Below are 17,365 nucleotides of genomic sequence, written 5' to 3' on the forward strand. Positions count from 1 at the left end.
ACAATTGTAAACATTGTTTGACAATGTGACACATCTAATTATATTTTCATTACTTCACTCCACCTTAGAACCTCCAATGACAGAAGGTAAATACCTTTTTCTACTTGTATGTTCTATTCTAATATAATATATACAATATCCATTTTTCAATAGCTTAAGTGTTCGATGGTCCAGCGTCAACAAATATATTGTATACAAAGATGAGTCAAGCCAATTTTGTTTTAAACTAAGACATCTCTTATGTTCTTTGACTTCAGTGTATTTTGGCTGAATCATTAGGTAACTCATTGTGACTAAGCCATGTCATGAACATTTACTGATTAGCTATTCTCTGTTTCTTGCATTGATTACGATCACTGCCACTAATCAACTGCCTGGTTACCTTACTTTCACAAAGAGCCTGCAGAAGAAGGTGAAGCAAAGTGTCTCTGTTTAAACTTGCATGCATGGTGTGACTAAATAACACTATATCATTGTGGTTTGTGCATCCCGGCATGTTTAACAGCCATTTAGCTGGGGCAAGAAGACCTTAGTTCTGAGATATATGTGGGAAATAGTAATAGTAACTTTCAATCCTTTCAATTCCCTGTTACGGATGAATTCAAATGTGGTGTAATATTTTCCTTTACACCTCAATATTTATTCTTATAACACACTTTTACAAAAGATGTCCTCCATTGTCTGAAAGTAAAGCTAAGCTTTTATGGCTTGAACCCCTCGATTACTTGCAACAATCCAGTATGACGAGGCATACAGAAACTGTTTTGACTTTCTATTTCTCCTTCAGACAGGCAAAGTTTTTCATGTTAAAATATATAAAGTACATACTATCTTACCTGAGTGATATAGTATTTCCAAATAATAAATTAAACATATCTCTGCCAGCTGATGCACTAACATGTCCCTTTGTCCGGATATCTAGATAACAGCACTGTACAATACAGGATTCAGACAGTTCATACATTTTTTTGTAACAAAAGGGATTATTGACTTAGTGGTATGAACAGAATTTAGCAAGATTTCTTGTTCTAGTACTTTTGTTTGTTGAGTGTGTGTTGAGTGCGTGAACACTGTCATTTTATGTACTGAAGATCAAACTGTTTGACATATCAGTTGTGAATTTTAAACTACAAATATATTGATCCTGTTAAGATTCATATTTTAGTCTGAAAAACTAAACATATAAAACAAATAACTTATTATTAGGGCTGGGCGATATGGAGAAAATCAAATCTCACGATATTTTTGACCAAATACCTCTATCGATACCGCAACGATATTGTAGTGTTGACTATTGGTGCTTTCACAAAATATTTAAACAATGAGATTTGTGATAAATAATCATCAGTAATGTGGCTATAATGAGTACGTGGGTAAAGACAAATAATAGTTATAAAAGGAAAAAAATAAATAAAAAAAAAAGAACAGTTAGAACAGTCTGGTAAGTTCAGAAAATGACATCACTTTACTGTAATGCAGCCTTTAAAACCAGGATAATACAACACTTATGCCATATTACGATATCCAAAATCTAAGACGATATCTAGTCTCGTATCACGATATCAATGTAATATCGATATATTGCCCAGCTCTACTTATTATTATAACTTTTTATAACTTAAAAATATAAACGAGTTTGATTGTAACTGATTATCCTTTTATTATAGATGACTCCAAACCCAAACCAAAGTAAGTATTTTATCATGTAATTTTTAATCTGTATACATCAACCACCTAGTGGTTAACTGGTCATTTAAAGTTCTTATTCTAAACCAGATATGTTATTTTAGGGCATTTGTTCCAGCTATAGCTGTGCCGAAGATACCCGATGGGGAAAAAGTTGACTTTGATGTAAGTGAAAAATATAAATATAAACACAATTACTTGTAATAATTTGTCTGTGCAGGTGTTTGCGTTTTGTCTGTACGCTGGATGTTTGAGATTGTCGAGAATCTAGACGTGTGCAACAGTAGTTCAGGGTCAATATTGTGCTGACTGAAAATGCAGCCACTGAAGGTCCTCATAAGTATGTTAATACAAACAATGTGTGTCTTTAACTGCAGGACATCCACAGGAAGCGTCAGGAGAAGGATCTGACCGAGCTGACATCTCTGATCGAGGCCCACTTCATTCAGAGGAAGAAGGACGAGGAGGAGCTCATTGCTCTCGTTAACAGGATCGTAAGTCTTTGAGGAAAGCGTGCCAGATCAGGAGTGTTACACCACCCAGCAAACAATTAGATGTGTGTGTGTGTGTGTGTGTGTGTGTGTGTGTGTGTGTGCGCAGGAGAAGCGTCGCACTGAGAGGGCTGAACAGCTGAGGATCCGTTCTGAGCAAGAGAAGGAGAGGCAGGCTCGTGTTGTTGTGAGTCTGCTCATCACATCTGTTTCAGGACATGACCCCACATATAATAATTAAAGAATTTCCTGTAACAAATAATTGACTGACTCTATAGTTTCACCTTGCTTCCTTAATGCAATTAAGATGTCAGGCATGTGTGTATCCTGCTGTGGAATCTTCCCTGAGGAATATAAATTCTTAAACAACAGAGAGCCAATACTCTTTCCTTGTTCTTTTCTCTATCTTTGCCATTTCTGCTTTGATATATATAAATACTGGCCCATGGTGCTTTACAGTATGAGTGTACTTGGTGCAGTTTACTGATGTCATATTGCACAATTGGCAGCTCAGATGACATAGATTTTGATCAGCTTGAAGTCTTAGCCTTTGTGGGACTAATTTCTTCATGTCGTCTGTGGCAAATAATTCAGCATGCTTTTCTTTAAAGCTGCTATAATCAACATTTTTATAATAACAATGGATCAAATGATGTAATTTGAGTGGAGTCACTCATAGTAATGTACCTACGTACAGAGAATTATCAACCAACTGCATCTCCCATCAGCTCTACTGATCTTAATAGCACATTTTAGCTCATTGTTTAGTTTACCTTCAACTTTAGCGTCACTATTTTGGTTTATCGTCACGTGTGTATGTGTTTCTTCCTCCTGTAACCATCATGTGCAATCTGTACAACAGGAAGAAAAGGAGAGGAAGGAGCTGGAGGAGGCACGTAAGAAGCAGGATGATGACGCCAAGAAGAAGAAGGCTCTGACAAACATCACTCAGCAGTATGGTGGTGTCCAACAGAGGGTCAGTCATCACACACTGATACACAGGAAAACTGTGTTTCTCAGAGTTAATGACATGTAAACAACCATCGCTGAGATAAATGACAGAAGACAAAGACTGTTATAATAGGACAGACTTTTTGGCCTCTTTGATATTTTCTTTCTTGTATTCTTTCAACACTTCCACTTGGATTATCCAGCAAGAAGGAAAGAAGGGAGCGAAGAAGCAGACGGAGAGAGAGAAGAAAAAGAAGATCCTGGCTGACAGAAGGAAGCCTCTCAACATCGACCATCTCACTGAGGACAAAGTGAAGTAAGGATATTATGTTTTTACTAGCAGTCGCTGTTCACAGTGCTGTAGACAGGCTTATAGCCACATCTACGGCCTGATGCAGGAGATTTGTTTGTTGATAAACTCCCATCTACTTACCATTCTCCGTATAATTTTTTGAGTTTTACAGTTTTTTTATGGCCTTTTAGTTTTCTGTTTCTGAAATACTCCTGGTTTTTGCTCTAAAGGGAGAAGTCCAATGAGTTGTGGCAGTGGCTGATGACGCTGGAGGCTGAGAAGTTTGACCTCACTGAGAAACTGAAGAGACAGAAATATGACGTAAGTACTTTGCCTCAATGTACTGACATTATTACCTCAATGAAATCAATCTGGTTAAAAAAAAAAAAAAGTAACGACATTTATAAAGAATTACTTTGACATTTTGCGAACTAAGCTTATTTGCTTTTTTTTATGAGTCGGGTGCAAAGCAGTAAAAACTGGAAACAGCTAGCTTGGCTCTGTCCAACAAAATATAACATGTTAACTACTAACTAGTGAGCTTTTAAAGGTGCTGGTTGGTAGATTTGATTACTTTTGTTTATAGCTAGGCTAGCTGTTTCCCCCCCATTTCCTGTAAGCTAAACTAATGGGCTGCTGGCACCATCTACATATTTAACACACTGACATGAGAGGGATATAACTCTTCTTTTCAAATTCTAGGTTGTAATTATGTGTTTATTAAAAAAAATCCTATGACGTGGCTCTAAAGCCACAGACTACCTACAATATATTTACTACTTAACCTGATTTTATATACTATGTTAATTTAGAACATGGGATAAAATGATAATGACAAACACTGCAAATTGTTGGTACATAGCCTAGAGCCCTGAAAAAGGCACAGAATATGAAAGCTGAACAGGTATGTATTATGCAAGGCTGTCCAGAGGGCACCTATCTAAAATGAATGTGGCTTGACTTCCAGATCAATGTACTCCAGTCCCGAATCAATGAGCAGCAAAAGTTGTGAGTAACTGTTAATGAGGAGTGTGAACCTCTTGGTTGTTGTGTATTTTTGCTGTCAGTGTGTTGAAGGGCCTAAAACTGATACTTGGACATTGCAGCAGGAACAAAGCTGGGCGATTACAACACAAACAGAAGGTGAAACTAGTAGTGTGTGTTGATGGTGTAGCCTGCAAGCAACTGCCATGTGGTTGTTTAATCTAGCAAGAGAAGTCCCAAAAGTCAAGAATTCTATTACTACAGCTAGTCAGTTGTACTTAAATGATCACCTCAGTCGGACGACTAGAGGTGAGTCTCCATCTGCAGAAGAAATTCTTGCCCTGCTGAGCTCTTCTTTAGGGCAACATAGTCCACTATTTGGCTCAGCTGGTGTCCGCCTGTCTCTGCTGTTGCTCCTGCGCTTAGCCTGTCCTCCATGTTTGTCCCCCCACAGACAAATCAGCTCCTGGCTCGTATTCAGAACCAGGAAAGGTAAGTTGTAGCCACTTTAAAGCATACTCTCAGCTTATATCGGCACTGAGAGTATATTTTAGTTTTCCTAAAAGCTACTGGTGTGGTATTGGGGTGGCTTTTTTCGACATACTACGGCTTTTTTTATCACTTTTTTTCAGAAAACTATACAATGGCTTTTTTTTCACTTTTTTCCACATACCATACTATGGCTTTTTATTAGTTTTTTCAACATACTATACTATGGCTTTTATCACTTTTTTCGACATAATATACTATGGCTTTTTTTATCACTTTCTTCAACATACTATACTATGGCTTTTTTCGACCTACTATACTATGACTTTTTTATCACTTTTTTTCGACATACTATACTATGGCTTTTTTTATCACTTTTTTTTCGACATACTATACTATGGCTGTTTTCGACATACTATACTATGACTTGTTATCCCTTTTTTCGACATACTATACTATGGCATTTTTATCACTTTTTTTCGACTTACTATACTATGGCTGTTTTTGACTTACAATTGTATGACTTTTTATCACTTTATCGACATACTATACAATGGCGTTTTTCAACATACTATACTATGGCTTTTTTTGACATACTATACTATGGCTGTTTTCGACATACTATACTATGGCTTTTTTTATCACTCTTTTTTGACCTACTATACCATGACTTTTTATCACTTTTTTTCGACATACTATACTATGGTTTTTTTCGTCATACTATACTATGGATTTTTTTCAACATACTACACTATGGCTTTTTTTATCACTCTTTTTTGACCTACTATACCATGACTTTTTATCACTTTTTTTCGACAAACTATACTATGGCTTTTTTCGACCTACTATACTATGACTTTTTATCACTTTTTTTTGACATGCTATACTATGGCTCTTTTATCACATACTATACTATGGCTTTTTTATCACTTTTTTCGATATACCATACAATGGCTTTTTTCGATATACTATACTATGGCTTTTTTCGACATATTATACTATGCCTTTTTTATCACTTTTTTCGACATACTATACTATGGCTTGTTATCCCTTTTTTCGACATACTATACTATGGCTGTTTTTGACTTACTATTCTATGACTTTTTATCACTTTATCGACATACTATACAATGGCGTTTTTCAACATGCTATACTATGGCTTTTTTTGACATACATACTATGGCTCTTTTATCACTTTTTTTCGACATACTGTATTATTGCTTTTTTGACATGCTATACTATGGCTCTTTTATCACATACTATACTATGGCTTTTTTATCACTTTTTCCGACATACTATGGCTTTTTTCGACATACTATACTATGGCTTTTTTATCACTTTTTTCGACATACTATACTATGGTTTTTTTCGTCATACTATACTATGGCTTTTTTATCACTATTTCCGACATACTATACTATGGCTTTTTTATCACTCTTTCCGACATACTATACTATGGCTTTTTTATCACTTTTTTCGACATACTATACTATGGCTTTTTTTATCACTTTTTTTCGACATATTATGCTATGGCTTTTTTTATCACTTTTTTTTCGACATACTATACAATGGCTTTTTTCGACATACTATACTATGGCTCTTATCACTTTTTTTCGACACACTATACTATGGCTGTTTTCGACATACTATACTATGACTTGTTATCCCTTTTTTCGATATACTATACTATGGCTTTTTTTGACATACTATACTATGGCTCTTTTATCACTTTTTTTCGACATACTGTATTATTGCTTTTTTCGACATACTATATTATGGCTTTTTTTATCACTCTTTTTCGACCTACTATACTATGACTTTTTATCAGTTTTTTTTGACATGCTATACTATGGCTCTTTTATCACATACTATACTATGGCTTTTTTATCACTTTTTTTGACATACTACACTATGGCTTTTTTAATCACTCTTTTTCGACCTACTATACCATAACTTTTTTTCGACATACTATACTATTGCTTTTTTTCGACATACTATACTGTGACTTTTTATCACTTTTTTCGACATGCTATACTATGGCTTTTTTATCACTTTTTTCGACAAACTATACTATGGCTTTTTTCGACCTACTATACTATGACTTTTTATCACTTTTTTTTGACATGCTATACTATGGCTCTTTTATCACATACTATACTATGGCTTTTTTATCACTTTTTTCGATATACCATACAATGGCTTTTTTCGATATACTATACTATGGCTTTTTTCGACATATTATACTATGCCTTTTTTATCACTTTTTTCGACATACTACACTATGGCTTTTTTTATCACACTTTTTTGACCTACTATACCATGACTTTTTATCACTTTTTCCGACATACTATACTATGGCTTTTTTCGACATACTATACTATGGCTTTTTTCGACATACTATACTATGGCTTTTTTATCACTTTTTCCGACATACTATACTATGGCTGTTTTTGACTTACTATTCTATGACTTTTTATCACTTTATCGACATACTATACAATGGCGTTTTTCAACATGCTATACTATGGCTTTTTTTGACATACTATACTATGGCTTTTTTTATCACTCTTTTTCAACCTACTATACTATGACTTTTTATCACTTTTTTTCGACATGCTATACTATGGCTCTTTTATCACATACTATACTATGGCTTTTTTATCACTTTTTTTGACATACTACACTATGGCTTTTTTCGACATACTATACTATGGCTTTTTTAATCACACTTTTTCGACCTACTATACCATGACTTTTTATCACTTTTTTTCAACATACTATACTATTGCTTTTTTTCGACATACTATACTGTGACTTTTTATCACTTTTTTCGACATGCTATACTATGGCTTTTTTATCACTTTTTTCGACAACCTATACTATGGCTTTTTTATCACTTTTTTCGATATACTATACAATGGCTTTTTTCGACATATTATACTATGGCTTTTTATCACTTTTTTTCGACATGTCATACTATGGCTTTTTTCGACATATTATACTATGGCTTTTTTATCACTTTTTTCGACATACTGTACTATGGCTTTTTCATCACTTTTTTAAGACATACTATACTATGGCTTTTTTATCACTTTTTTCAACATACTGTACTATGGCTTTTTATCACTCTTTTAGACATACTATACTATGGCTTTTTTCGACATCCTATTCTATGGCTTTTTTATCACTCTTTTTCGACATACTACACTGGCTTTTTTTTACATATTATACTATAGCTTTTTTTATCACTCTTTTTCGACCTACTATACTATGACTTTTTATCACTTTTTTTCGACATGCTATACTATGGCTCTTTTATCACATACTATACTATGGCTTTTTTATCACTTTTTCCGACATACTATACTATGGCTTTATTATCACTTTTTCCGACATACTATACTATGGCTTTTTTCGACATCCTATTCTATGGCTTTTTTATCACTCTTTTTCGACATACTACACTATGGCTTTTTTTGACATACTATACTATAGCTTTTTTTATCACTCTTTTTCGACCTACTATACTATGACTTTTTATCACTTTTTTTCGAAATGCTATACTATGGCTCTTTTATCACTTTTTTTCGATATACTATACTATGACTTTTTATCACTTTTTTAGACATACTATACTATGGCTGTTTTTGACATACTATACTGTGACTTTTTTTCACTTTTTCGACATACTATACTATGGCTTTTTTTAATCACTTTTTTTTCGACATACTATACAATGGCTTTTTTCGACATACTATACTATGGCTCTTTTATCACTTTTTTTCGACATACTATACTATGGCTGTTTTCGACATACTATACTATGACTTGTTATCCCTTTTTTCGACATACTATACTATGGCTCTTTTATCACATACTATACTATGGCTTTTTTATCACTTTTTTCGACATACTATACAATGGCTTTTTTCGACATACTATACTATGGCTTTTTATCACTTTTTTTCGACATATTATACTATGGCTTTTTTATCACTTTTTTCGACATACTATACTATGGCTTTTTTATCACTTTTTTCGACATACTATACTATGGCTGTTTTTGACATACTATACTATGGTTCTTTTATCACTTTTTTTCGACATACTGTATTATTGCTTTTTTCCACATACTATACTATGGCTTTTTTATCACTCTTTTTCGTCCTACTATACTATGACTTTTTATCACTTTTTCCGACATGCTATACTATGGCTTTTTTCGACATACTATACTATGCCTTTTTTACCACTTTTTTCGACATACTGTACTATGGCTTTTTATCACTTTTTTTGACATACTATACTATGGCTTTTTTCGACATCCTATTCTATGGCTTTTTTATCACTCTTTTTCGACATACTATACTATGACTTTTTATCACTTTTTTTCGAAATGCTATACTATGGCTTTTTTATCACTTTTTTCGACATACTATACTATGGCTTTTTTATCACTTTTTTCGACATACTATACTATGGCTTTTTTATCACTTTTTCCGACATACTATACTATGGCTTTATTATCACTTTTTCCGACATACTATACTATGGCTTTTTTCGACATCCTATTCTATGGCTTTTTTATCACTCTTTTTCGACATACTACACTATGGCTTTTTTTGACATACTATACTATAGCTTTTTTTATCACTCTTTTTCGACCTACTATACTATGGCTCTTTTATCACTTTTTTCAACATACTATACTATTGCTTTTTTCGACATACTATACTATGACTTTTTTTATCACTTTTTTCGACAAACTATACTATGGCTTTTTTCGAAATGCTATACTATGGCTCTTTTATCACTTTTTTTCGATATACTATACTATGACTTTTTATCACTTTTTTAGACATACTATACTATGGCTGTTTTTGACATACTATACTGTGACTTTTTTTCACTTTTTCGACATACTATACTATGGCTTTTTTTATCACTTTTTTTCGACATATGCTATGGCTTTTCTTATCACTTTTTTTTCGACATACTATACAATGGCTTTTTTATCACTCTTTTTCGACCTACTATACTATGGCTGTTTTTGACATACTATACTGTGACTTTTTTTCACTTTTTCGACATACTATACTATGGCTTTTTTTATCACTTTTTTTCGACATATGCTATGGCTTTTTTTATCACTTTTTTTTCGACATACTATACAATGGCTTTTTTATCACTCTTTTTCGACCTACTATACTATGACTTTTTATCACTTTTTTTCGAAATGCTATACTATGGCTCTTTTATCACTTTTTTTCGATATACTATACTATGACTTTTTATCACTTTTTTAGACATACTATACTATGGCTGTTTTTGACATCCTATACTGTGACTTTTTATCACTTTATCGATATACTATACAATGGCATTTTTCCACATACTGTACTATGGCTTTTTTCAACATACTACACTATGGCTTTTTTCGACATATTATACTATGTCGTTTTTATAATTTTTTTATAATATACTATACTATGGCTTTTTTTTATCACTTTTTTTGACATACTATACTATTACTTTTTTCGACATACTATACTATGGCATTTTTATCACTTTTTTCAACATACTATACTATGGCTTTTTTTGACATACTATACTATGGCTTTTTTTATCACTCTTTTTCGACCTACTGTACTATGACTTTTTATCACTTTTTTTCGACATGCTATACTATGGCTCTTTTATCACATACTATACTATGGCTTTTTTATCACTTTTTTTCGACATACTATACTATTGCTTTTTTCGACATGCTATACTATGGCTCTTTTATCATTTTTTTCAACATACTATACTACGGCTGTTTTTATCACTCTTTTTCGACATGCCATACTATGGCTCTTATCACTTTTTTCAACATACTATACTATTGCTTTTTTCGACATACTATACTATGGCTTTTTTCGACATACTATACTATGGCTTTTTATCACTTTTTTTCGACATACTGTATTATTGCTTTTTTCCACATACTATACTATGGCTTTTTTATCACTCTTTTTCGACCTACTATACTATGACTTTTTATCACTTTTTCCGACATACTATACTATGGCTTTTTTCGACATACTATACTATGGCTTTTTCATCACTTTTTTAAGACATACTATACTATGCCTTTTTTATCACTTTTTTCGACATACTGTACTATGGCTTTTTATCACTTTTTTTGACATACTATACTATGGCTTTTTTCGACATCCTATTCTATGGCTTTTTTATCACTCTTTTTCGACATACTATACTATGACTTTTTATCACTTTTTTTTCGACATGCTATACTATGGCTCTTTTATCACATACTATACTATGGCTTTTTTATCACTTTTTTTCGATATACTATACAATGGCTTTTTTCGACATACTATACTATGGCTTTTTTCGACATATTATACTATGGCTTTTTTATCACTTTTTTCGACATACTATACTATGGCTGTTTTTGACATACTATACTATGGCTCTTTTATCACTTTTTTTCGACATATAGTATTATTGCTTTTTTCCACATACTATACTATGGCTGTTTTTGACATACTATACTGTGACTTTTTTTCACTTTTTCGACATACTATACTATGGCTTTTATCACTTTTTTTTCGACATATTATGCTATGGTTTTTTATCACTTTTTTTCGACATGCCATACTATGGCTTTTTTCGACATATTATACTATGGCTTTTTTATCACTTTTTTTCGACATACTATACTAAGACTTTTTTTATCACTTTTTTCGACAAACTATACTATGGCTTTTTTCGACATACTATGCTATGGCTTTTTTATCACTTTTTTTCGACATACTATACTATGGCTGTTTTTGACATACTATACTGTGACTTTTTTTCACTTTATCGACATGCTATACTATGGCTTTTTTCGACATACTATACTATGTCGTTTTTATAATTTTTTTATAATATACTATACTATGGCTGTTTTTGACTTACTATTCTATGACTTTTTATCACTTTATCGACATACTATACTATGGCTTTTTTTGACATACTATACTATGGCTCTTTTATCACCTTTTTTCGACATACTATACTATGGCTGTTTTTGACATACTATACTGTGACTTTTTTTCACTTTTTCGACATGCTATACTATGGCTTTTTTCGACATACTATACTATGGCTTTTTCATCACTTTTTTAAGACATACTATACTATGACTTTTTATCACTTTTTTCGACATATTATACTATGGCTCTTTTATCACTTTTTTTCGAAATGCTATACTATGACTTTTTATCACTTTTTTTCGATATACTATACTATGACTTTTTATCACTTTTTTAGACATACTATACTATGGCTGTTTTTGACATACTATACTGTGACTTTTTTTCACTTTTTCGACATACTATACTATGGCTTTTTTTATCACTTTTTTTCGACATATGCTATGGCTTTTTTTATCACTTTTTTTTCGACATACTATACAATGGCTTTTTTCGACATACTATACTATGGCTCTTTTATCACTTTTTTTCGACATACTATACTATGGCTGTTTTCGACATACTATACTATGACTTGTTATCCCTTTTTTCGACATACTATACTATGGCATTTTTATCACTTTTTTTCGACATGCTATACTATGGCTCTTTTATCACATACTATACTATGGCTTTTTTATCACTTTTTTCGACATACTATACAATGGCTTTTTTCGACATACTATACTATGGCTTTTTTCGACATACTATACTATGGCTGTTTTTGACATACTATACTGTGACTTTTTTTCACTTTTTCGACATGCTATACTATGGCTTTTTTCGACATACTATACTATGGCTTTTTCATCACTTTTTTAAGACATACTATACTATGACTTTTTATCACTTTTTTCGACATATTATACTATGGCTTTTTTATCACTTTTTTTCGAAATGCTATACTATGACTTTTTATCACTTTTTTTCGATATACTATACTATGACTTTTTATCACTTTTTTAGACATACTATACTATGGCTGTTTTTGACATACTATACTGTGACTTTTTTTCACTTTTTCGACATACTATACTATGGCTTTTTTTATCACTTTTTTTCGACATATGCTATGGCTTTTTTTATCACTTTTTTTTCGACATACTATACAATGGCTTTTTTCGACATACTATACTATGGCTCTTTTATCACTTTTTTTCGACATACTATACTATGGCTGTTTTCGACATACTATACTATGACTTGTTATCCCTTTTTTCGACATACTATACTATGGCATTTTTATCACTTTTTTTCGACATGCTATACTATGGCTCTTTTATCACATACTATACTATGGCTTTTTTATCACTTTTTTCGACATACTATACAATGGCTTTTTTCGACATACTATACTATGGCTTTTTTCGACATACTATACTATGGCTTTTTATCACTTTTTTCGACATATTATACTATGGCTTTTTTAACATACTATACTGTGACTTTTTTTCACTTTTTCGACATGCTATACTATGGCTTTTTTCGACATACTATACTATGGCTTTTTCATCACTTTTTTAAGACATACTATACTATGACTTTTTATCACTTTTTTCAACATATTATACTATGGCTTTTTTATCACTTTTTTTCGAAATGCTATACTATGGCTCTTTTATCACTTTTTTTCGATATACTATACTATGACTTTTTATCACTTTTTTTCGACATATGCTATGGTTTTTTTTATCACTTTTTTTTTCGACATACTATACAATGGCTTTTTTCGACATACTATACTATGGCTGTTTTCGACATACTATACTATGACTTGTTATCCCTTTTTTCGACATACTATACTATGGCATTTTTATCACTTTTTTTCGACATACTATACTATGGCTTTTTTATCACTTTTTTCAACATACTATACTATGGCTGTTTTTGACATACTATACTGTGACTTTTTTTCACTTTTTTAAGACATACTATACTATGACTTTTTATCACTTTTTTCAACATATTATACTATGGCTTTTTTATCACTTTTTTTCGAAATGCTATACTATGCTCTTTTATCACTTTTTTTCGATATACTATACTATGACTTTTTATCACTTTTTTAGACATACTATACTATGGCTGTTTTTGACATACTATACTATGACTTTTTATCACTTTTTTTTCGACATGCTATACTATGGCTCTTTTATCACATACTATACTATGGCTTTTTTATCACTTTTTTTCGATATACTATACAATGGCTTTTTTCGACATACTATACTATGGCTTTTTTCGACATATTATACTATGGCTTTTTTATCACTTTTTTCGACATACTATACTATGGCTGTTTTTGACATACTATACTATGGCTCTTTTATCACTTTTTTTCGACATATAGTATTATTGCTTTTTTCCACATACTATACTATGGCTGTTTTTGACATACTATACTGTGACTTTTTTTCACTTTTTCGACATACTATACTATGGCTTTTATCACTTTTTTTTCGACATATTATGCTATGGTTTTTTATCACTTTTTTTCGACATGCCATACTATGGCTTTTTTCGACATATTATACTATGGCTTTTTTATCACTTTTTTTCGACATACTATACTATGACTTTTTTTATCACTTTTTTCGACAAACTATACTATGGCTTTTTTCGACATACTATGCTATGGCTTTTTTATCACTTTTTTTCGACATACTATACTATGGCTGTTTTTGACATACTATACTGTGACTTTTTTTCACTTTATCGATATACTATACAATGGCATTTTTCCATATACTGTACTATGGCTTTTTTCGACATACTACACTATGGCTTTTTTCGACATATTATACTATGTCGTTTTTATAATTTTTTTATAATATACTATACTATGGCTGTTTTTGACTTACTATTCTATGACTTTTTATCACTTCATCGACATACTATACTATGGCTTTTTTTGACATACTATACTATGGCTTTTTCATCACTTTTTTAAGACATACTATACTATGACTTTTTATCACTTTTTCCGACATACTATACTATGGCTTTTTTCGACATACTATACTATGGCTTTTTCATCACTTTTTTAAGACATACTATACTATGACTTTTTATCACTTTTTTAGACATACTATACTATGGCTGTTTTCGACATACTATACTGTGACTTTTTATCACTTTTTTCAACATGCTATACTATGGCTTTTTTAGCACTTTTTTCGACAAACTATACTATGGCTTTTTTAGCACTTTTTTTCGACATACTATACTATGGTTTTTTTCGTCATACTATACTATGGCTTTTTTTTATCACTCTTTTTCGACCTACTATACTATGGCTCTTTTATCACTTTTTTCAACATACTATACTATTGCTTTTTTCGACATACTATACTATGACTTTTTTTATCACTTTTTTCGACAAACTATACTATGGCTTTTTTCGAAATGCTATACTATGGCTCTTTTATCACTTTTTTTCGATATACTATACTATGACTTTTTATCACTTTTTTAGACATACTATACTATGGCTGTTTTTGACATACTATACTGTGACTTTTTTTCACTTTTTCGACATACTATACTATGGCTTTTTTTATCACTTTTTTTCGACATATGCTATGGCTTTTTTTATCACTTTTTTTTCGACATACTATACAATGGCTTTTTTATCACTCTTTTTCGACCTACTATACTATGACTTTTTATCACTTTTTTTCGAAATGCTATACTATGGCTCTTTTATCACTTTTTTTCGATATACTATACTATGACTTTTTATCACTTTTTTAGACATACTATACTATGGCTGTTTTTGACATACTATACTGTGACTTTTTATCACTTTATCGATATACTATACAATGGCATTTTTCCACATACTGTACTATGGCTTTTTTCAACATACTACACTATGGCTTTTTTCGACATATTATACTATGTCGTTTTTATAATTTTTTTATAATATACTATACTATGGCTTTTTTTATCACTTTTTTTGACATACTATACTATTACTTTTTTCGACATACTATACTATGGCATTTTTATCACTTTTTTCAACATACTATACTATGGCTTTTTTTGACATACTATACTATGGCTTTTTTTATCACTCTTTTTCGACCTACTATACTATGACTTTTTATCACTTTTTTTCGACATGCTATACTATGGCTCTTTTATCACATACTATACTATGGCTTTTTTATCACTTTTTTTTGACATACTATACTATTGCTTTTTTCGACATGCTATACTATGGCTCTTTTATCATTTTTTTCAACATACTATACTACGGCTGTTTTTATCACTCTTTTTCGACATGCTATACTATGGCTCTTTTATCACTTTTTTCAACATACTATACTATTGCTTTTTTCGACATACTATACTATGGCTTTTTTATCACTCTTTTTCGACCTACTATACTATGACTTTTTATCACTTTTTTTCGAAATGCTATACTATGGCTCTTTTATCACTTTTTTTCGATATACTATGACTTTTTATCACTTTTTTAGACATACTATACTATGGCTGTTTTTGACATACTATACTGTGACTTTTTTTCACTTTTTCGACATACTATACTATGGCTTTTTTTATCACTTTTTTTCGACATATGCTATGGCTTTTTTTAATCACTTTTTTTTCGACATACTATACAATGGCTTTTTTCGACATACTATACTATGGCTCTTATCACTTTTTTTCGACATACTATACTATGGCTGTTTTCGACATACTATACTATGACTTGTTATCCCTTTTTTCGACATACTATACTATGGCATTTTTATCACTTTTTTTCGACATGCTATACTATGGCTCTTTTATCACATACTATACTATGGCTTTTTTATCACTTTTTTCGACATACTATACAATGGCTTTTTTCGACATACTATACTATGGCTTTTTTCGACATACTATACTATGGCTTTTTATCACTTTTTTCGACATATTATACTATGGCTTTTTTATCACTTTTTTTCGAAATGCTATACTATGGCTCTTTTATCACTTTTTTTCGATATACTATACTATGACTTTTTATCACTTTTTTAGACATACTATACTATGGCTGTTTTTGACATACTATACTGTGACTTTTTTTCACTTTTTCGACATACTATACTATGGCTTTTTTTATCACTTTTTTTCGACATATGCTATGGCTTTTTTTATCACTTTTTTTTCGACATACTATACAATGGCTCTTTTATCACTTTTTTTCGACATATTATACTATGGCTGTTTTCGACATACTATACTATGACTTGTTATCCCTTTTTTCGACATACTATACTATGGCATTTTTATCACTTTTTTTCGACATGCTATACTATGGCTCTTTTATCACATACTATACTATGGCTTTTTTATCACTTTTTTCGACATACTATACAATGGCTTTTTTCGACATACTATACTATGGCTTTTTTCGACATACTATACTATGGCTTTTTATCACTTTTTTCGACATA

The 17,365-nt window shown here is 31.3% G+C and overlaps 1 protein-coding gene across 23 annotated transcripts in view; it reads left to right on the forward strand.

The window, feature by feature from the left end:
* Nucleotides 1-17,365, forward strand: part of tnnt2e (troponin T2e, cardiac) — a 30,430-nt gene that overhangs the window by 7,057 nt on the left and 6,008 nt on the right. For 17 of the 23 annotated variants that reach the window (XM_031284711.2, XM_035996028.1, XM_035996027.1 and 14 more), the window contains 11 exons: nt 69-86; nt 398-412; nt 1,668-1,689; nt 1,791-1,851; nt 2,064-2,180; nt 2,287-2,364; nt 3,040-3,153; nt 3,332-3,444; nt 3,651-3,741; nt 4,488-4,563; nt 4,859-4,896. In XM_031284711.2, the coding sequence (XP_031140571.1) occupies nt 69-86; nt 398-412; nt 1,668-1,689; nt 1,791-1,851; nt 2,064-2,180; nt 2,287-2,364; nt 3,040-3,153; nt 3,332-3,444; nt 3,651-3,741; nt 4,488-4,563; nt 4,859-4,896 (743 nt within the window). Of the gene's footprint in view, nt 1-68; nt 87-397; nt 413-1,667; nt 1,690-1,790; nt 1,852-2,063; nt 2,181-2,286; nt 2,365-3,039; nt 3,154-3,331; nt 3,445-3,650; nt 3,742-4,387; nt 4,429-4,487; nt 4,564-4,858; nt 4,897-17,365 lie in introns of all 23 variants that reach the window. The other 6 variants (XM_031284730.2, XM_031284720.2, XM_031284731.2 and 3 more) reach the window with 6 other exon arrangements.

Source organism: Sander lucioperca, chromosome 20 (assembly GCF_008315115.2).
Source record: "Sander lucioperca isolate FBNREF2018 chromosome 20, SLUC_FBN_1.2, whole genome shotgun sequence".
Lineage (NCBI taxonomy): Eukaryota > Metazoa > Chordata > Actinopteri > Perciformes > Percidae > Sander > Sander lucioperca.